This window comes from Filobasidium floriforme, assembly GCF_021052385.1.
Source record: "Filobasidium floriforme strain CBS 6241 chromosome Unknown HD553scaffold_10, whole genome shotgun sequence".
In the NCBI taxonomy this organism is placed as follows: Eukaryota; Fungi; Basidiomycota; class Tremellomycetes; order Filobasidiales; family Filobasidiaceae; genus Filobasidium; species Filobasidium floriforme.
In genome coordinates, this window is record NW_025763631.1 from 621,757 (window position 1) to 643,718 (window position 21,962).

The window sequence follows — 21,962 nt, forward strand, 5'->3', positions numbered from 1 at the left end:
TTCGCGTACTTCGCCATATCCTCTCGGGCCTGTCTCAGCGCGACATTAACAGACTCCCAGATGTTGTTCATCCGCTCTCTGTACTCCTGTATCGACTCCACAGCCGAATCCTTGGCGATAGGCATGGGGAGTTCGACGGCGTGCTCCCGCCCTTCCGATGCCATGAACGGCGACATACCGATCGCCGAGTGTTTCGAGTTGTTGTAGGCGAACTCCGCCATGGGCAACAAATCGGTCCAGTCGTCCTGCTGGTAATTGACGTACGTCCGCAAGTACTGTTCGAGCGTCGAGTTACTGCGCTCCGTCTGACCATCCGTCTGGGGGTGGAAGGCGGTCGAATAACTAGGCTCGACACCGGACAACTCACAGAACTCCCTCCAGAACCTCGATGTGAACAGCGTTCCCCTGTCCGAGATGATCTGCCGGGGAAATCCATGCAATCGTACCCACTCCTGCAGGAACATCTGCGCCAACACCTTGGCGTCGTTGTCCTTCCGACAAGGCACGAAATGTGCCCGCTTGCTGAAGCGGTCGACGATCACCAGGATCGCGTTCGAACCCCTCGACTCCGGTAGGTCCGTGATATGGTCCCACGTGATCGACTGGTAGGGTTCCGTCTCCGCCTTCAGGGGAGCCAGCTCCCCGACTGGCTTGGCCCTTGGCCTCCGATTCCTCTGGCACTTGTCGCAGCTAGCCACATACTGGCTAATCCACGCCTTCATACCCGGCCAGTAGAAATCTCTACTCACCAGGTCCTCCGTCTTGTCCCGCCCGTAGTGTCCGGCGGTTTTCCCATCATGGAGCCTCTTCAAGAGCTCCGTCTTCAAGCTTCCCGCATCGGGAACGTACACCAGCCCGTCGTACATGAGCGCGCCTCCCGGGCTCAGACTGTACCGACTATTCGTCAAGGTTCCCTCCTTGACGCCTTTGATCAGGTCTCTCGCGACCGGATCTTCTTGTCCCGCAGGGATCAACGCTTTCAAAAACCAATCCCCTATGACGGGGATCGTTCCGCACAACCTCAACGGGGGTTGTACCGTCGCTGCGCTGACCACCAACGCGTCTGCATTAACGGGGCGCAGCAGGGTCTCTGCCTGCTTGGGCTCCGTCTCCTCCATCAACTCCTCTCTCCTGCTGAGCGCGTCAGCCTTCCCGTTCTCTGTCCCCGGCTTGTACTCCAACGTGTACGAGATTTGGTTCAGCAGTTGAGACCATCTCGCTTGTCGGTGGGACAACATCTTGTCCTTCTTGAAGTACTCCAGGTTCTTGTGATCCGTAAGGATCCTCACCGGGAACTTCCCGTCTAGGTAATGCCGCCATATCTGGCAGCAGTACACGATGGCGAGCAGCTCGCGATCGTGTACGTCGTAGTTTCGTTGAGCCGGCGTAAGGCTCTTCGACATGAACGCCACGGGATGTAGTTTCCCGTCGTCCCCTACCTGCGACATCACCGCTCCCATCGCACCTGACGATGCGTCCGTCTCCAGTACCACCTGGCGCTCCTCGTCGTAATGAGCGAGGATGGGCGCCTCGGTGAACGCCTTCTTCAACTCCTTGAAGGCAGCATCCGCTGACTCCGGCCAGTGGTACTTTACCCCTTTCTTCGTCAAGGCCGTCATGCCTTGAATCTTCTTGGAGTAGTTCTGAATGAACCGGCGATAGTAATTCGCGAACCCCAAGAACGACTGCAGGCCTCGAATATTTCGGGGCGCCGCCCACTCCAACACCAACTTCACCTTCGACGGATTCATGCTGACCCCCGTAGGGGCAATATCATACCCCAAGAACTCCGTCGCCGTCGTGTCAAACTCACACTTCTCCGCCTTTGCGTACAGGCCATTCGCCTGTAGCCTCCTCAGCACTTCCCGTACGTGCTCGTCGTGCGTCTCCTGATCGGCGGAGTAAATCAATATGTCGTCTAAATAGACGACCACACACACGTCTAACATGTCCTGGAAGACCTGATTCATCCAGCGCTGGAACGTCGCCGGCGCGTTTGTCAAACCGAATGGCATGACGAGACATTCGAACAGACCATAGCGTGTCGTGAACGCGGTCTTCCAAACATCCTCTTCTTTGACCCTCAGGAGGTTGTACGCTCCCCTCAGGTCCATCTTCGTATATACCTTCGATCCCCGTAGGCGATCTAAGGTCTCCGAGATAAGCGGCAGGGGGGTCCTGTCCTTCTCGGTAATTTCGTTGAGGCGGCGGTAATCAATACACAGCCTCAATTCACCCCCTTTCTTCGGTACGAACAGTACCGGACTCGAACACGAGGATTTCGAGGGTCGAATAAACCCTTTCGCCTGGTTCTCCGCCAACCACGCCTTGAGAGCGTCCGTCTCCTTCTGCGAGTGGTTGTACAACTTCCCATACGTGGGAGTTGTGCCAGGCTTCAGCTCGATCGCATGATCGATCGAGCGCTTCGGAGGCAGCGAGTCTGCCTTCGTCTTGGAGAACGCTCCGAGGTACTCATGGTACTTCTTCGGCACAACGTCTCGCAACTTCTCCATGTACTCGGGAGGATCGAGTTCGTTTTGAATCGAGTCGGTGGGCTTGACGTCCCAGTCCCACAGGTCCGGCCTGCGGGCCCGCTCCTCATCCTCCCTCGTCATCTGCATTTGAGCCACCACGAGATTCTCCGTGATCGGCTCCTTCATTCTCGACAGCGGATCGATATTCCGCGTTTCTATCTCCACCTCGTCGGGGGAGCATACTACCTCTACCTTCTTGACGCATCCCTTCTTCAAACAGTCGTCCGCGAAGGTGACCGTATTCGTATCCCACTGGATGTGTGGGCTATGGTGTCGTAACCATGTAATCCCGAGGACCGCCGCGTACCCACACAAATCCGTCAAGAAGAACTCCGCCTTCTCTTGGTGCAATCCTGTCCGCACAATAGCATGTGCCTTCTGGGTGATCTGACCACCCACTATCTCTCTTCCGTCGATGACCGTGACGGTCCTAGGGTTCTCTAGGTCTATCACATCAAAGTTATGGATCCTCGCGAACGTCCGATCCATGAACATACCCGTGGCCCCCGAATCTACCATCATCACTGCCTGCACAGGAATCCCCTGCGGGTAGAACACTCCTACCAGAGTGAGGTGGCTCTCCGGACCACTAGGGTTACCGCTAGCACCAATGTGCAGCGGGATCCCATCACTACCCCTTTTCGCGTTCCCAGCCGGGGTCCTTTGGTGATCCGTTATTCTATAAGGCCTGGCAGCCGACCTGCCGGGTCTTGAGGTAATAAGGTCGCGGGACTGGGGAAAGGTAACGATAGGCATAGTAATGTAATAACGGATGTCTAACTACTACAAGGTACTAGTTAGACGTCTACGAGATCATCTCCTAAAGGGTCTCCGAGAGAGTCCCCGAGAGGGTCTCCGAACGAGACCCCGAGGCGACGCGCACCGTAGGTCGCGCGTCACGTGACGCCTATAATAGCTAGCTCTTCCTGCCATCGTTTTTGCCTGTTGTTCAGCTCCCTCTTTTCACGGAAATATTCCAGATTTCGATGGTCGGTAATGACTTCCACAGGATATTGGTTTTCCAATAGGTTAGGTTTCCAGTGTCGAAAAGCTAACAGCACGGCCAATAACTCCTTGTCGTGGACATTGTAATTCATCTCGGCCGGCTTCAGTCTCCTCGAGAAAAATCCAGTCGGACGTAAAATGGCTGAACCGTCCGCTTCGGGGAATCTCTGGCTCGCAACCGCGGCTACCGCGTACGCCGACGCGTCTGTTTCTATGGTAATCGGCAGCGATGGGTCAAATTGACGCAATACCGGTGCCTCTGTGAAGCTCGTGACGAGCTGTTTGAAAGCCAAATCCTCCTTCTCGGTCCATATCCATGGTACCGTACTCCTTGTCAAAGTTGTCAAAGGTTGGGCCTTGCTTGCAAAATCCCGTATGAACCGTCGATAAAAGTTCGCAAAACCTAAGAACTGTTGTATTTCTTTGACGGAGCGAGGCGCCGGCCAACGTTTTACCGACTCCAACTTGCCCTTCTCCATTTCCACGACACCTTTTCGGACTATAAAGCCCAAAAACTCCACCGCATCCTTGAAGAACTCACACTTCGACGGCTTCAGGTAAAGTTTTGCCCGTCGTAGTCGATCAAAAACCTTGTTGATGGTAACGATATGTTCTTCTCTGGTCTTGCTGTACACTAAAATGTCGTCTATGTAGACGATAACTCCGTCGTCAATCAGGTCTTCGAAAGTCACATTCATGAACCGTTGAAAGCTGGCGCCTGCATTCGACATCCCTTCCCGCATCACTTTGGACTGAAACGCCCCATACCGTGTCAAAATAGTCGTCCATTTTTCATCCCCCGGGCGCATTCGTAGCAATTGGTACGAAGTGGGCATATCGAACTTGCTGAAAATCGTAGCCGTCCTAATCCGTTCGAGTAGAGTACTGATCCGGGGCAAGGGGTATATATCTTTCACCGTTTGCTTGTTCAATTCCCGGAAATCCGTCACCATCCGGAATTCCCCGTTTTTCTTTGGAACCAGAAACACAGGGCTTCCGAACCAGTGTTTCGACTCTTCGATATGACCTATCCGTTTGTTCTTGTCGATCCAGTCCTTCAGCCATTGATCTTGAGCATGCGAAAGTGGGTAGACTCGGGCCTTTCGTAACAATTCAGGGCTTTTAAGCTCGACCGCGTGATCGAAATCCCTGTTTTCGGGTAATGACTCGTAACTGGCACGCTTGAATAAGTCCAGACTACCATGACATTCCGACGGTACAAGGCTACGTAGCTCGCTCTCTTCGACCTCTTCCTCTTCCTCGTCGGGGTCTTCCGCCAGTTTCAGGGCATTAAAGACCGGATCTCCCTTTTCCAATCCATTGCCATCTACGAGCGTGCTCCGTCTTCCCTTCACTTCGATCCCTTCCGTCGTCAAACGGTCGTCTTGAATCTCGATAGACATGTCGCTAAAGTCGACAATGGCCCGGAAACGGACGTTAAAGTCTAAACCGAGGACTATTCCGCCCGTATCGAGGTCCATGATGGCCAGTTCGATCTCGATCGGTCCAAAATCCTTCTTTCGCAGCCGAATTTTGACAAAGTGCGTGATCGCGTCTGCTGCGATCGTTCCGTCAATCCTCCTCAGACGTTTCTTCCTCTCATAGGCAATCGGTACTAAACCCTCAAGTAAGGGGCAATGTCGGTCGATCGCGCTCTGAGAAGTCCCATCGTCCAGGAAGAACTTCCATTTCCCAGCGAAACCGTCCAATTCCGCCCTGAAGTAGCTCGTATGACTTCCCTCCATGTAAATCCGAAACCTTTTCCTAAGCGTGTCAGTCATTTTCTTTTGTTCCACACGAGACGATTCCTGACCAATCGCCTCGCTCAATCTTTTTCCGAATCGCTCGAACAGTCCTCCACGTAGGCGGCTCGGGCCTTGACTTCCATAGCGTTGGCCCCCGTCGCCAGATCTTGGGCCTTTCCGCCTCTTTTCGGACACGCGCTAACGATATGTCCCTTTTCCCCACACGAGAAACAGTTCCCTTCTCGCATGTTTCTTTCCCTTTCTTCCGGTGACATGTAAGGTCGTCGGGGCACATAGGCCGTTTGAGGAATCGAAGCGGGGACCGCCACGGCGGTTCTGGGCGTAAAAGCCGACAAAGGTCCCGAACTGGGACGGTAACGGGATCGAGCGATTTGAGCTTCCGTGATGCGTTGACGGTTCTCAATACGAACGACCCATTGCCTCCATTTGTCGAAGTTCTCCGGGGCGTCTAGGTCGTTTTTGAGTCTGATCAGTAGGGAATGTTCCAAACCCCCTTCAGCAAGGCTGATCAGAGAGTCGTCATCGTACCCGCTATACAGGGCCTGTAGGGCGAAACGGGCCAAGTACTCTTGAGCGGTACTAGTCTGCTTCATTTCCTGAAGAACCCGCCTAGCGTTCTCCTTTTCATCGTCCATCGGCCACTGATCTCTCATAGCATTCTTGAATAGTTGATAATTCTGGAACATAAGGGGCTTATCACGGGCGCTTAAGTCCATATAAGGCGTAATCCATACCCCGGCATCGTCTCGGAACCGAGAAATAACGGCCAGTACCCTTTGAAACTCGGACCGATACGTATTCGGTTGCAAAGTTACAAACGTATCGCATTGTACGAGGAAAGAAGGCAGCTGCTTGCTCTTCCCGTGAAATGTGTTCGGTTCTGGGGCTCGGGGGTCCCTACCCGAGGCCTTTTCGTACGCTTTGGCCCTGTCCTGCATGACAGCGGCCCGAACGGAACTCGAAACTTCGTTCAGTCTGGCGTACGGGTCGACGCCCTCCCAGACGTCTTCGGGATCCACGTAATCTCCTTCGCTGTCGGACAGGGCGGTTCCGTACCTTTCCGCCTGAACCCGTGCCCGAACAGATCGGCGTTCGGACACTTTGCCCTCTTCTCCCGTCGTCCCTTTCCTTGTTGGCCTCTCCACGGCCCGTTCCCTCATCGCGTTCATCTCCAATTCCAACCTTTGGTTCTTCATTTTGAGGAGTTCGAGTTCCTCAAACAACTTTTCCGTCAAACTCAGTTCTTGTTCTTCGTCATCCGGTTCCCTTGTTCCATCGAGTTGGTCATCTAACCCTTCTCGGTCGTTCTGTTCCTCGGCGTCCTCGCCGGCGTTCGCAATTTCTCCGGCGCTATTCTTTGCCGGACCTTGTTCGTCTTCGTCTTGTTCTTGTCTAGCGGAGTCATCCTCCTCTACCGTCTCGGGCGGAACCGTGGCTTTTCCGTTGCGGGGAAGCCTCGTTCTACCAAAGGGTTGAGCAGAAGTGGATCGCTGGGCAGACATTTTGAAGCGACGATATACTGTCACGGGGAGGCTAGAATACGTCGACGCGGGAGTTGTTGGGCGGTTCGGGGCGTTTTGGTACTATAGCGGCCGTTTCGTTGTGACTTAGTCCACGATACAGAAGGTAACGGTATGATGAACTTCGATATCGTCGCTTAGAACCCAATTCGGTTCTAAGCTCCTCATTCTACTCTACAATAGATCGCCCTCCTCTAAACTACGTTGCGGCGGTGTGTTCGACCGGTCGAGAGCGCGTCTTGGGCTTAATCGGGCGGAAAGGCCAAATAAAGGCGCGTTCCGTAGCGCGTCGGGATAAGTCCGAGGTTATGCTGAGCCGACGTTCCGGTTCCGATCGTCACTCGGTGACATGTTCAGAATAGTTTTCTAGTCGGCGCAAACGAAGTTTACCCTTGACATACGCTGCGCCCAGCGTCTCGATCTGTGATAACAATGCACGTAGGTAACCTGTAAAAAGTCAGAACATTGCAATGGAAGCTTCGAGACCGAAGCACGAACCTCTTGTTTCGATGTCAATCGTACGCCTTCCCACCGGAAGTTGGCGTCAATGCCTTCCCACCAAAGGGAATGTCGGAGGCAGACTAAAGGCATGTTGGCCCATGGCACCTGCGTCACCTTGGCACTGGGAGGTAGCATGGCGTTAAGCTGCTCCTTGACCTCTTCAGTGAGTCGGGTACGCTGTTGAGCATTGCTCATGCCAGCATGATGACGCTCAAGGGAAGTCGAAGATGGAATTCCCGCCGTGCTAGCAGCTGTTAGTTGTTGGTCGTCTGTTTCCGACAGGTCAAACGCACTGTCAACTTGAATCCTAAGATGATACATAGTCGGACAGGGAGCTTACTTCGTCGCGCACGGGCTTCCTGGATGGCAGCTTGGATTCCGCTGAGAACGCCATAGGTTCCCGCCATGTCTCCTCCGCCCAGTCCCCATCGTTTCCATAGCACCGCTCCTAGATATGGACTTTGGACGATGTATTGCGGCACAAATGGGTGATCGGCATCGACCGGCATAAGCAACAGACAGCTGGCAATATCGTGCATCTCGTGTAGTCGATTGAGCTAAGACCAGGAAAGACGAGATGATTCCCGCAACCGAAACATATCAGCATGGAGTCGAACTCGGTTGCGCCGGGAATAGCAAGTCACTAACTTTAGAAACAATGTCTTGCTGTACCTCCGCAGCTCGCCTAGCTGCGAACCGTCTGGCATCAGTGGTACGAGGGGGGGCTGTGGTCGAGGTCGTCTTGCGTCCTGCCCGTCGCGATTCCAGATCTTGTCGGACTTTTTCGATGTAATCCTCTGTCCAGTAACCCTGCTGTTTCCTTTTTTTGGCCTCTAGAATGGCATTGACGAAAGACTCCCGTGGTGGAGTGGGAATATTTGTATCCAAGTCATGTCCCGCCAGTGAAGAAGCAGTCGACGTAGCTGAACGTTCTGCAGGGCCATGACGCAGAGCTGATGTAAACATGTGCATGGGGATGAAAATACGAAACCACACTGAACTGACTAAGGTCTTCCCGAGTAACGTGTACCATTGCTTGCCAAGCAGTTAACTTCCGATTCTTTTTTTCCTTCTCAGTTATGTTTAGGACAGAATGGAAAAGCGTTTGAGGCTTTACATTGAGCCTCGTAGCATGTTCGGCACATTGATTGCGCAACGACGACAGTATATCCTGAACGGCAAGACTGAAATTCAATCTCGACATGAATTGTGGGCGGGCTGTACGGAGGTCGAGACGTTCACCCAAGTCCGGGATTGCATCTTCTTCCAATAAATCTTGAGCGAGATCGAGCGGGAAGTCCTCATTGTCGTTTGTGTGGTCCATGTTGTTAGGGAGGCTTTGATGGGTTGTTGATGAATGGCTATATTTGTAGGGGATCGAGATATTTGAGCGTGGGGTATCAATTGAGAGATAGTATGGATTTGAGAAGGTGAGCTGATGAAGCGTTGTCTGAATGGAGTTGATGAGGTGAAGTACGGGAGTGCAAAACAGTAAGCAGCTAAGCAGTTATCAGGCTGACTGTTGTTGACTTTTTGAACTTGTCAATACGGCGGGAAGCGGGAAGTGCCTGCTGGATAGCGGGAACGATTCCCACGTCACGTGAGAAACAAAGGGCGAAAGAAGAGTCTTCTGTCTCCAGGACGAACAAAGAGTCGATGTCTGTTTCGCAATTGTTAGCTGGTTGCTTAGCCCTGATCACCGTTACAGACAACAAAGGAGAAAGAGGTATATCAAGCTCATATGAATACGGGCGAACAAGGACAGTCATTGTGCTAGTTACATGTGTGCATATAATATCATTGACGTTCTTATCTTCTTTTCACCTGGCAAATTCCTCATCGCACATACATCGCCCTTGCCCGCTCATCGTTAGATTCGCATCGCCGCAGAAATCTCACTACCGACTTAACTCACAGACATATAAGCATGAAAAACGTATCAAAGAAGTCCGGTGGGAACGCAGCTACCCCGAAGAAGACCAAGGCTGAAGTGAAGGCAGGACAGAGGTGGCGGGCACAACAGATCAACGAACGTAAAAGGTTGAAGAAGGAGGCCGACCTCGCCAAGGCAGCAGAGACAGACGGACAGCGGGAACGAGAGGTAAGTTGTGGCTATTGGGCTATGGTATTTTCAGATGGCGTGGAACGTTGTTTGCTGACCCTTGCTGTTCCAACAGGGACATGCAGCGACCGGTGGTGTGGCTCCGGATAACAATCAGGGACCGGCCAGGTCTCGCAAGGCAACATCACCGTTGACTCCGCTCTCTGTAAGCCCTCGTTCTCATGTGGTACTAAGCGTGAAGTGTCAACGTGTTCTAAATTGCACTTGTGCTGGTGGGAACAGGATGATGGTACGAACGAAAACGAGCTGGAACAGCAACAACAGCAGCAACAACAACAGCAACAGCAACAACAACACCAGGAGCAGCCGGAGCAGCAGCAGCAACCTGCGGGAAATGGTATTGAGGTTGGTGTGGAAGGGGAGGTGAATGCAAAAAGCGGGAAGAACGAAGAGGCGAACTCGGACGCGCCCACATCGAAAAAGAAGGCCGTCGACCCAGCCGATGTTGAAACGGAGGCCGTGAGAGAGCAAGCCGAGACGGAGAAAGCCGAGAGGGAGAAAGGCGAGAGAGAGAAAGCCGAGAAGGAGGAAGCGGAGAAGGAGAAGGCGGAGAAGGAGGAAGCTGAGAAGGAGAAAGCGGAGGAGGAGAAGGCGGAAGAGGAGAAAGCGGAGAAGGAGAAAGCAGAGAAGGAGGAGAAAGCGGAGAAGGAGAAAGCAGAGAAGGAGGAGGGGGAAGAGCAGTCAGAGAAGGCCAAGACGGTGAGACTCAAGATCATATCAGCAGGCGGGAATGAGTAGTTGTTGATGATTTGGTTTGTGGTAATAGCGATTTGACCTTTTCCAAGGGATTTTTCCCAAAGCAGCGTGGCCGGTACCAACTATCCGGTTGAGAGGTCCACGTCAAATCCGAGCTTTACCTAAGCTCAAGCCTATCGACAAGGCTGCTCTCGAAGCCAATTTCGCAAAGTTCCAAAAATTTGCGGGGGTCTCGGGTCCTGCTGGGGATGGGCGGGAATCGATGATTGGATCGATTCGAGCAGCGGCGGAAAGCGTCTGGACACAAGGACGGAAACGGCGAGGAGGGAGTCAAGGCTTGGACCCGGTTGGTGATCATGAACAAAGGTCGAGCTCGGTAATGGCGGACGATGTAGGCGAGGGTCAACGCAAAAGAGCGAAGCCGAATCCCGAGCAGGACAACCCAACGGGAGAGGCGCAAGATTTCATGGGACAAGTGGTGTATGGGCGAAAGCGAACGCTGACCCAGCCTATCTACCGGCCTGGAAGTCGATGGAGAGAACCATTCCCTACCGCGCGGCACAAAAACGTGGAAGGTTTCGGTCACGCACTCATGCAAGCGATGCATGCGGTCGAAGACTCGATTGCCACACCTCAACAATGGGAGGATCGCGTTGTTCCACACCTGAAGGATATTCTTCAAGAAGGATGGGAAGGAGCGGAATGGGAGAAGATACGGGACATCGCAATGAACCGTAGTATTTCCAAATTTTCCCGCCTCTGCGAATTCTTCGAAGTGTGTTGGGACTCAGGTGCCTATGCGGAAGGATTCAGCATCTGCGATAATCCCGCAATAATTCAGGCCTATGGGATCGTGGTGCAAGCCATTGAAGCGCGGGAGGACCGGTGGATAGGAATGTCCAAGCACGAACTGTACGAGAAGCTGCACTTTGTGTTCCGAGGTGAACAGCTCGGTTGCCGGTATGACGTTCTCGACGACAAGCAGGAGGTGATGCTGGACGAAATCCTTGAGATCGAGGATAGGGTCGCCGACATTGTCTTTGACCTATTCGGGGAGGTCAGCCCCGCACTGGTGGAGCGTGGTCGATTGGGCATCGATGGACGCCCACAAGAATGCGACACCACGGAAAAGAAGGCTCTATGGGACACCAGCCGGGGGCTGATCACGCAGGCGCGTCGCAAGCGGGATCTGCTAGCCTGCGCAATTCGTGCTGATGGGTGGATCGAAGGGGTGTTTATGGGGCGGGAATGGATGAAAGGCGCTTCTCCCGCGCTGGTATCTTTGATGGGAGGGGTGCTGCAGGGATTTGCAAACCGGCCGGACTACAAATCGACAAGCTCGTTGACCGGCGAGTTACATTATCTGCGGCGGCTATTGGGCGAAGGCAGGTTCTATGAGAGCGAATGGATCCCCATCCTCGACATGTTCCGCAGGACCGATAGCGTGATGACGCAATCCACTCTCAAAGCGCTTTTGGGTGCTGTGCGGCTGCCGGAAGCACGACAGCGATGGGCTGATATCAGTAGCCGAGCGCGAGAGCTCTGGCGGGAATCCGGGAAATCGTTCAGGATGCCGATAGCCATCGACGCAAACTTGGCCAACGTCAAAGCTGCCCAAGCACTGCGAGGGGTCGTGAACTTGGGTAACAGGCCGCTCATCGCCGCTGGCCGACGTGCTTTGAGAGCTCAGGTCGAAGACAAGGTTGGCACGTTCCCACACACGGAGACCTGGGCGAGCTATTTTGCGGATGTTCACCAACTGAAACTTGGTAACATGAGCGGGATGACGTTTTGTGCTCGTGCAACTGCGCGGGAATCGGTTTTCGCTAAGGTGATGGGTCTGCTTGAACACTCGCTCTACGAGAAAGAGAAGACCGATGAGCTCGACAAATCAAAGCATAGTCTTCACCGATTTTTGGTTGAGTTCCACTACCAAGAGCTCGATGCGGACGGCCGTGTGGAGTCGGCACAAGTTGACGCCACCATCATCGAGGAGAAGTTCATGTGGTCCAAGCCCGCAACGAGGATGGAAGTTGACTGGCAAAACGAGGATGCGCGGGCAGACGCGTTGGCGGAAGAACAGGCTCTGTGGGATGAGTAAGTGTACTAATGAAACGTGGTTGTTACAAGTCAAAGGCCTGATCACACGGTTATATATCCAGCGACACGTTTGGCGCAGGAATCGATGCAAGCCAGAGCCAACCTGAGGAACAGGAACCTGAGTTGGACGGCATGTTCGACTTTGGCACCGGGAACGGAGAGGAGGGTGATCGGGAAGGTGATCTAGATATGGATATCACCATAGACCAAGGTACCGAGCCCGCAAGGCAGAGTGATAAGCCTGCTACCGACGTGGTCGACGAGGTTGGTAAAGCAACAACGGAAGTCACTACGGGAGCCAACAAGGATACGGTGCGGGAAGGGGCGCAAAAGGCGGGAACCGGAGAATCGTTAGTGTCGAAATGCCTGGATCTCGATGGAAATACTTCTGACATAATGAATTGCTCTCGCTTGACAGCTTCTTCCATAAGGCTCTGGGTCGAAGGATGGTCTACATCGATTGCACGAAGCACGTGTACCCATCGTTGAAGAAGGAGAACGCTACCAATATCACCTGGAAGCAAGACGAGGATGGTGATTGGCTTCCCGCAAGTATCATTACGGCGAGTGAAAGTCGGACCGACCAGCAAGCCCGCGACGCGAGAGCCAAGGAGTGGAACAATTTCGTTGATACCGTGAAGACGAAAGCTGTGAATCTTGCGGAACGAACGGGAACGACATCGGTGACCATCTGTGCTCGACCTATGGTAGAAGACGACAAGGGAACGGTGGTGTTATTCACCTCGCCGGGCATGGTGGAACCCAAGGACGAGTCGTGGGAACCAATGCTAAAAGCTTTCTGGGAGAACACGTACAGAGGCGCGGCGGACTTGTGCGATCGTATTGAAGAACGGGACGCAAAGTTTGTTGCGGCTAAGCCTGAGAAGGAAAAGGGCGGGAAGAGAGGTAAAGCCGGCGGGAAGTAGGAACTCGGTGTTGGATCCCAAGTAATTGTATAGTTTGCATCTCAAGCGGTCTTCATTCTCGAGCTATGTACTTTTAGCAAGGTGTCTGTACTATCTTCCAGTATAAATATAATGGTGTACTCTCCCAAGCCAAAATGTCTTTGCGAGAAAGGAATTTGGTGTTTGAGAAATGCATCAAGTCCATGTCTTGGCTGGAGCTAAGTATCGACGTGGTGTGACACTGCAGAATGGAGGGGCATTTGTATATCTGTGTTCCAGCGAAAGGAATAGATAATTGTACATAGATACATAGAGAAGGGACTGTCTGGAAAGAGACTGAAGGGAAGAATAGCAAGTGCGGAGAGTTTTGGGGGAGGGGCGACTCTTGAGAGGAAGCGGGAAGTATTATTTTGCAGGCGAGAATGCAAAGGGCCGTGGACGGGAACTCATTTAGGCGATGCGAGAATGACGTAACGGCGCGCGAAAAATTTGGCTTTGCGCGCAAAGTCTCGCGCGACGATCGCAAAAGGCGAATCTAGCATAGAATTAAGCCGCGCTGTCGTAGAGTTGTTAGCCTAGGCCAGCGCGTCACGGTGCCAGGGATAGGTGAGAGCTGAGGTGAGATGAGCCTGACACCTTTTTCTTCTCTTCGGTCATCGCCATGCAGCATGCAGACTCTACATCGTTCCGGCATATCGGCGCATCCTGCCTACATACCTCGAGACCTATAGACCAAGGAGTCAAGGGGCACACAGTCCCCGTCGGCCACATTACCTCGTTGGAAACCCGCTCGTCGCTCATGCAATCAATCAAACGGGTCGCGCTCTCGAGCCCCGAGTCGTCCTACCCGGACGGCAAGAGCCGGTATGTCATCTCCCAGATGTTTACCCAGTTCGGTGGACATACGGGAGAAGTCAAGTTATACGAGTATGACAGAGAGGTAAGTCGTTCACCGCCTGTGTACTTTTCTTACAGGAGACGGGGATACAGGACGTTGAGCTGATTCGAGTCGTGTTGATGCGTTGCCGGGGGTGTTCATGACCAGCTCAGTCATCCAGCTCGAAATTGGTCGCCCACGCTACCGACCTCCCGGGCCTAAAGGTGAGTCGAAGAGAGGCTTCCTTGTAACACCCTGATCATCTCGTCGACCGTAACTGAAGTTGTCCTCCCACTGTCGCCCTCTTGACGCTGCATTGCGTTGACGTTGACAGACCATCGCCTGGTCAAACCACCCTTCTTACGAATGCCTCCTCGCTTGCGGGACGACCCAGGGAAAGATCCACATCGTCGACCTCAACTCGACTACGTTGCAAAACTACCACCCAGGCAACTTTGACGCCTCGCAGATAAACTCGGCGGAATCGACCCGCCGTACCTCGTCGACAACGTCTTCGTCATCGACGATCCTCGGAACCCTCAACCTCCCGACTAATCGGGCTTGCATGCAAGTCGCCTGGTCCGCAGTCGACCCTTCGGTTGTGATAGGCGGGTTCGACAAGGTGAAACAACAAGCTTCGTTGTGTATCTGGGATTTGGAGGTTTCTTTGCAGGGGGGAGGGTTTGATGTCGGAAACGGTGCCGCAGGGAGAGGTAGAAACGCAGGTCCAGCCGGTCCTGGGTTTGTTAATGGGACCAGGGCAGGAAACGTGGAGAAACTCCGACCTTACCCGTTTACCGAGGAAGATCACCGGAGACCCAATATCGACTACCTCAATCCCGATTCCCACGCAAACACGTCGGACGGGTCGAGGAGAAGACCCTTGCAACAATACTTGCCTGGAGAGTGCGTCAATTCCGTATCCACGTTTACGCATACCAACACGCTTGTTCTCGCCGGAACCAGTTCGAAGGCTATCAAATGTGTCGATCTAAGGGTACCGGGTGTGTCTGCGGAAGGTGCGAATACAGGGGGACAGAACTCAAATCCCGGCGAATCGACAGGGTTGGGGAACCTAGCCTTTTCACTTCCCACCCGGGCCATCTACAACCTCTGTACTTCGACGCTCTACCCGCACTTGTTTGCTTCGTGTGAAGATGGACTTTCTGGAGCGGTCAAGATCTGGGACACGAGGTTCTTGAGGTCTGGGACCGATCATCCCGGGTTGTTCAACTTTGACATCAACAATAACAACAACAATAATAGCCTTCTCAGCGACCCCTGTTCGTACGATTCCGGACGAGGAGGTGTCGTAGCGCTTAGGTGGGATCAGAGGGAATCTGGGCGGGGTGGACAGCGATTGGGAATAGGGACCAAGGAGGGCGGGGTGATTTTGTATGACGTCTTGAGTGGGGAGACGGTCGATACCACGAAAGACGACGGGGAGGGGGAAGGTGCAGGTGCAGGGAGTGAGTTTGGGAGGACGGGTTCGAGAAGGGGAGGAAGGTCGGGTGGAATAAAGTGGACGACCCTGGCCGGGGTAAAAAACAGTCAGTCCTGCAGTGTTGGACTTCAGACTATCATTCCGTGGCAAGATCGCTGAAACAGTATGAGCGCGGTGGCTTTCCGTAGCGCAAACGACCTCGGACGCGGTTTTGCAGACGTTTGCGTTCTTGCCACCTAGGGATTCGGGGAGGTCGAGCGTCTTGAGCATTTTCAGAGACAATAAGAACACGGTCGAGGAGACTGGGTTGTCACCACTCGTGAAGTTTGAGACCTAGAATCGAAGTTGCTATGTTGTGGGCTAACCGGGCGTGCTGTTCGTCAGGTGGCTTCTGGACGGATGGGGGACGCTTCGGTTGCGTTGAACTCTTCTATGACCTTGATCTCGCCTTCGGAACAAGTCCCTATGTTACCTACCGCTATCACGCCGCCTTTACCGGGAACCACCTCGAGCTCGGGCGCCACGCCTCCTCTGCCTCGCGGTCGGACGCGCTCTCAACGTGGATCGCAACGCACGACGCTCAATGTCCGCAACTTGAGCTTGAACCGGAATGCTATGATGGATACGAACATGGTGCCCGAGCAGCCTGTCGTAGAACAGACTCGGACGCGGCCGACCGGGCAAGGAGGTCCATTGACTTGGCAGAGGACGCCAGAAGGAGGCGGGGGTATGCAGGGACCATCTCTTCAAGCCGCTCAGGCATATCTGAGCGAGAAGACCGGTGCAATCTCGCCCGTGCCCGCTCCCGAGGATTCAGCAGATTTTGACTGGAGCGATATCATCGGGATGGATATTGGCGAAGCCATGCGCCGCAAGGCTATGCTGGATTTCGGCTTGGAAGTAAGTCGGTTCAGCGCGATCTTTTTTGAGATGACATGCTGAAGTGAGACCATCGAGACAGCTTTCGTCGAATGATGCGATCGAGGCCAAGATCCCCACGACCGATGGGTTCCTATTTGAATGGCTCGATCGTGTGTATTCCAGGTTCTCGATGGGGGAATGAGACATAGGGCTGATCAATGTTCACCTCTGCATGATAGGTTTCATCCGGTTGATGGGTCTTCCCGAGATGCGGTCGATGGATGGGTACGATTTCACACTGCAAGGCGTCTACGGCATTTGGAACGGACGTCCCGCGGCCCCGTCACGGAGCGCATCAGCTGAACGAGAAGCCGGATCGGACTCGTTCCTATACTCCAAAGCGGTCGCAGCCAGAGCAGCGGCTTCGAGGGGTGGCAGGACGCCTGACAATTCGATGGATCCGGATTACATCCGGGCGATGGAAACGATTATCCGACAGCGACCCGACGAGTTCCTCGATACCGTGTTGCCTGTCGAGACATCGAGACGCACACACCGGAGGTTCATGCTGGCCATCTGTGGCGAGCTGACAGGAGCACGGCTCGAAGCAGAAATCTCAAGGTATGACAAGGGCAGTCAAGGGCAGTCAAGAGCATTCACAAGAGCGTGTATTGACGGTTACTTTGGGTGGTTCCGTTAGGATCTCGCAAACCCAGCTCACTAAGGCTGCTTGGATAGCGCTCGTGAATACTCAGCGAGACCGGGCGATTCGTATGCTCAAACAAAGCGATAGTCAGTCGCCTCTCTTGGCCTTTACTATTCCAAATATCGCTAACACTTGCCCCCGGGTGTCTCACCAGGCGATACACATCGGATGTTGAGCTCGTTCCTGCAGCAAGGCCGGATAGACCAGGCGGTAGCCAAAGAGCTCCGCTTGTCCGACCCGTACATGCGCGCCATGGTCAATTATCTCGCAGGCGGTGCCTCTTGGGAACTGACTATCAACGACCGAGATTTGCCTCTGCTTGATCGGACTGTTCTCGCTATCCGATTTGTGAACGATTCTGCGGTACGTTAAGACGATCGGCTGTGCTCCAGTCTCTGCGCTCACCCTATAAATGCATACTAGCTGTCAGCGTTTTTGGAGAATCAGACAAAGATCGCGCAACAACACGGCTCGCTGCAGGGCGTACCATTGACCGGTCTCGGCGAAGCGGGTCTCGAAGTGATATCTCGATATGTGGATATTACCGGCGATATTCAAGTTGCCGCCATCTTGGGGTCTACAACCCGAAGGCCGTCGGCTCAGGTCACTCGCTGGATCGAGGACTATCGCGACATGCTTGACGGGTGGAAGTTATACCGTGCCAGGGTCATGTTTGACATGAGCCGAGGTAATATCGCTCGATGGTACGGTGACGAGATCAGGACCCCGAAGCAAGTCGTCGTGAGGTGCAACTTCTGTCAGAAGAACATCACTAGCGGCGGCGCGCGCGAACAAACTGTGCAGAGCAAGACTAGGGTGAGTTCTGCGGGCAACGTCTGTGAGCTACCAAGTCTGACAGGCAGTTTCGGCAGACAATGGGCTGTCCGACTTGTCACAATCGATTGCCTCGCTGTATCGTGTGTCTACTGCAGATTGACATGGTACCACCTGATGGGCCGGCACACCGTGAGTCCCCTTGGTTGCTGGCCGGCAGGCTCTGCTGAATCATCAAAAAACGATCTATAGATACCCTCGAGTCGGCGTTCGTCTTTTGCCAAACGTGAGTCAGATGTTAACCTCAGACTCTCACAACCTGACCTTGAGCGGTATTCCCACAGATGTCATCATGGAGGACACTATCAACACATCATGGAATGGTTTTACGGTACGGGAGACGAGGCTGGGCCAAATCCGCATGACGTCTGCGCCGTTTCAGGTTGTAGCTGTCATTGCGCAGCGTTGCGCTGAAAGAGAGGGATATGATCATAATGAAGCACATCACTAAAGTGAAAACGCTACGCAAAATCGCTACATAGGGGCTGAGATCGTCAAAGGAGAGTAAGGAATACGGCATTAATGTCCGTGAGGTGCTGCTCGATGCGATACCACCTCTTGAGGTAGTAATCGCTCTCAGAGCTGGGGGATGACGGATCTCTTGCGTTTCTTCATTTTGCAACTGTTAGAGTCCAAGGTAAGCGATCATGATCACCATCGTCCCGAGAAAGCTGACTTGCACGCCGGTAGAATGAGCAGAATTTCCAACAGAGGTAGTGGCCGGGTCCTTCGCATCGGGCTGGCTGTCGATTTGGCTAGGAGCGGCTCCTGTAGGTCCAGTAGCTTGAGGGGCACTTCCGTCGGCACCGGTCGCCTGAGGGGGAGCTTCGTTTCCGCTAGCAGTCGAACCGCTGCCGGAACTGCTAGCGGCGACCTGAGTGGCTTCGGGCGCCGTGGCGCTTGTTTCACTGGTACCGACGACAGAGCTGGGTTGCTCGCCTTCTCCAGAAACCTGAGTAGGCTGTGCAATGGCGCCATCAGACGCCGTGATACTGACGGGCCCATCAGTCGGGGTAGCTTGGTCTTGCGTAATGTCGTCCGCCGATGATGCTCCATGCTTGATCGAGCTAGGCATGGCTTCGACGATCTCTCCTGCGGAGGTGGTAGCGGCGGGCATAACAGTCTTGCCAGTCTCGGCCGAGGTGGTGAGACTGATGGTGGAAACGGCAGAAGAAGGTGCAACTGTGGTCGAAGCGGCACCCGGGAGGTCTGGGCAGATGCCGCTGGCAGCGGCGTCCTCGATGGAAAGGAAGACCTGGTGTATTGTTTGGGGGTATCAGCTTATTTGCGGCAAATACAGAATCGAAATCTCGCTTACGAAAGGCTTGCCACCGTTAGCAAAGCTGACCTCGACGGAACCGTCTGCAGCAACTTGGAACGAGGTACAGGTGAGCATGCTGAAGAAAATGGAGTTGTCAGTGCATTGAGTACTACCGGAGCATGAGAATCAAGCTGTCAGGCCTACTCTACCGCTGTTCCGTTGAACCCGGTGCTCGGGACCTTCAAGGTACCCTCGGTGCTACCAGATCCTCGCTGATGGGGAACCATCAGCTGTCTTTCGGGTCCGCTGTGGAATAGTCGAAGCTCACTCACGTTAGTAACGACAAAGACCGCCTTGCCTCGCTTCAGTCCGGCCTCGGTCTTCGATCCTTTGGGGGTGATCGGCTTGGCGAGCTGGGTGTCAAAGTCGCTAGAGGTAGAGAGGTATCCTCGAACTTGATGAACACGCTACATGAATTGGAGTGGAGCTGGATTAGCAACTATAGCGTGTCAGCCTCGACTCCCCATCCGTACCTACCTTGATAGTCTGATAAGCGAGCTTGTCAGTAGGATAGTTTGAGGATCCAACACCTCCGATGGTGGACCAGAGAGCTTGACGGTTGTCCTAAGCGGTGAAATCGCATTCGGTCAACGACGAGCTCAGTCAATACATGCGACATACTGTATGCTTACGGGGTCGTCCTAAGCGGCACCATTCAGACTGATCAGCGACAAGGCTCGGTCATTCTGCACAACAAACAACTCACCAGGCCATAAGCGAGTTCCTACAATAGAGGGGCGCGCGTCAGCAAGGTTGGCATACGGCATGTGAAACGCCTACTTTGGAAACTTACCTGCTCGTCACCATAGTAGACTACGAGACGGAGGTCAATGAGTATTAGACCGAGAATCGATATGGGAGAGCCGCTCGACTAACCTGTGGGGATACCCTCGACCATCAGGGCAGAGACGAAGGCGTTCTGACCGATCACCGCATCTTGGTTCTTTGCGTACCAACGCGGGTTGTCGTGGTTTCCTACGCGCAAGATATCAGGTTCTCTGGATGACATCGGCTATGGCGCGGAGAGAAGAGCTTACCAAAGAACGTTCCCAGGACGGTGGTGTCCTATATACTTCCGATGTCAGCCGCCGAGCATGTCTAGTACAGTTCGAAGGTTTCGCTCACTTTGATCCAGTACTGCTGCTCGTCGAGCTTGTTCAAGAAAGACTGCATGTTGAGGGTAGGCGTAGAATCAGGGATGAAGGCGTGCTTGAACCCTTCGTACAAGGGATAGCTGTGGATGCTGTCGATGAAGCCGTCGGTGTACTTCTTTTGATCCCTATTATCGACAGGGACGGGATGCATCAGCTCATTCATATCGAGACGGTCAAATGTCACGGGCATGCGGTACCTACTGAGCGGCGTTACTGTAGACTTCTCCCATACACATGACCCCTGCGGCTTGACAGAAGTCCTTCTGCGATTGGGGTTCCATGTGCTTGGCAGCTGAGAGATCATCTTGCTTGTGTGAGTCTACAATCATAGTAGTCGTCAAACACAGCTCAGATGATCAACTTACCGTCCAACCTCAATCCGTCGATGGCATATTCTTGGACAAAGCCTTTGATCCAGGAGTTCAACGTGGATTGTACCGAAGGACTATCGGTGTCGACGTCGACCAGGGCGACCTCTGTCAAAATTGTGATGGATCAGGATCAGCTCGGCGGCAGACCAGACACAGTATGGACAAACTCACTGTCATCACCCATGGAGCTGGAATACCGACAATAGAAAGTCAGCCTCTTGCAGAGTTCACTCCTCAACCACAACGACGTCCTACTTACCAAACCCGATACTCGGGGAGCTTGCCATAGTCCCTGATCCTGCAGTATGGGTTGTGGTAGCTCCCCTCATCCCTGTACATCATCAAAGGATCCTGATCCAACATCTCCTTGACTGTACCCTTCCCCCGGGGCATGGTGGCGATGTGGTTGATGACGATATCGACCATGACGTAGATCCCACGATCGTGAGCGGCTTGAATGAGCGATTTCAGGTCGTTCGAGGTTCCGAATCGAGGGTTGAGCTTGGTCACGTCGTTCACCCAGTATCCGTGGATTGCGCTTCCGTAAGGGGTAGTGACATCGATGTTCTGGTTGACGGGGCTGTAAAGGTTTTAAACCAGCGAATGTGATCAGGATTGACATATGAATGAAGAGAAGCGAGGAGAAGATGCTTACGAGATCCAGATAGCGGAGAATCTGCAGGTCATCGGTAACGTTGACTATGAGCGAACCATACCTCGAGACAGGGAACAAACTCTGCTTGTACTCACCCCATGTCCTTGATGTAGTCGAGCTTGTCGATAATACTCCTCCAGTTACCACCGCACCAAGTGGCTCCCTTGGGATCGCAGTTGGCGACCAAACCCTCCGTCAACGCCTGCTCCGGAGTGGGCTGGGCGAAACGGTCGGTAACGATCTGGTACATGGACCTGCCACGCCATTGTTCCTTGGTAGCAGCGTTGACGCTGGTAGTGGCCAGGCAGGCCAGGAGTCCGACGAGGGCGTTAAAGTTTTTCATCTTGCTGTTGTCCACCAGTCAAGACAGATGAGGCCAGTCGGGAATGGAAACGTAAGCCGTTCGGGATGGCGATCAGCGAAGGTCCATCAAAATGGACAACCAGTTGGTCTCGGATAATACTCACTTTCGTTTCCGTATGAGAGTTCGTGACAAAGGGTGTTTCTTTGTTGCGACTTGTCGAGTGTCAAGGGGTTGGGCTCCTGAAAACTCGAGTCGGGATGGATAAAGGCAGGTGTCGTCAAAGGGA

General features: G+C 53.6%; 3 protein-coding genes across 3 annotated transcripts; 2 read left to right on the top strand and 1 right to left on the bottom strand.

Annotated features, from left to right (window-relative positions):
• Positions 1-9,253: 9,253 nt before the first annotated feature.
• HD553DRAFT_341939 (uncharacterized protein) lies at positions 9,254-13,170 on the top strand (the record flags this gene model as incomplete). The annotated part of the gene is made up of 6 exons (XM_046182690.1): positions 9,254-9,427; positions 9,504-9,593; positions 9,671-10,147; positions 10,215-12,241; positions 12,307-12,594; positions 12,663-13,170. The coding sequence occupies 6 exons, from the start codon at positions 9,254-9,256 to the stop codon at positions 13,168-13,170; spliced, it is 3,564 nt and encodes a 1,187-aa protein (XP_046036902.1).
• A 649-nt stretch (positions 13,171-13,819) lies between these two features.
• HD553DRAFT_26088 (uncharacterized protein) lies at positions 13,820-18,605 on the top strand. The gene is made up of 13 exons (XM_046177410.1): positions 13,820-14,089; positions 14,200-14,250; positions 14,361-15,576; positions 15,659-15,789; positions 15,855-16,370; positions 16,432-16,501; positions 16,571-16,952; positions 17,032-17,123; positions 17,192-17,400; positions 17,461-17,853; positions 17,910-18,003; positions 18,064-18,097; positions 18,156-18,605. Exons 1-13 carry the CDS (start codon positions 13,949-13,951, stop codon positions 18,283-18,285), a joined length of 3,459 nt encoding a protein of 1,152 aa, XP_046036903.1. The 5' UTR covers positions 13,820-13,948; the 3' UTR covers positions 18,286-18,605.
• On the bottom strand, positions 18,497-21,715 carry HD553DRAFT_349916 (glycoside hydrolase superfamily; the record flags this gene model as incomplete). The annotated part of the gene is made up of 17 exons (XM_046183493.1): positions 18,497-19,126; positions 19,190-19,268; positions 19,337-19,404; positions 19,465-19,599; positions 19,670-19,756; positions 19,825-19,833; positions 19,899-19,916; positions 19,986-20,005; positions 20,069-20,167; positions 20,230-20,257; positions 20,318-20,471; positions 20,548-20,638; positions 20,712-20,822; positions 20,889-20,905; positions 20,977-21,297; positions 21,373-21,393; positions 21,468-21,715. The coding sequence occupies 17 exons, from the start codon at positions 21,713-21,715 to the stop codon at positions 18,497-18,499; spliced, it is 2,136 nt and encodes a 711-aa protein (XP_046036904.1).
• Positions 21,716-21,962: the final 247 nt, after the last annotated feature.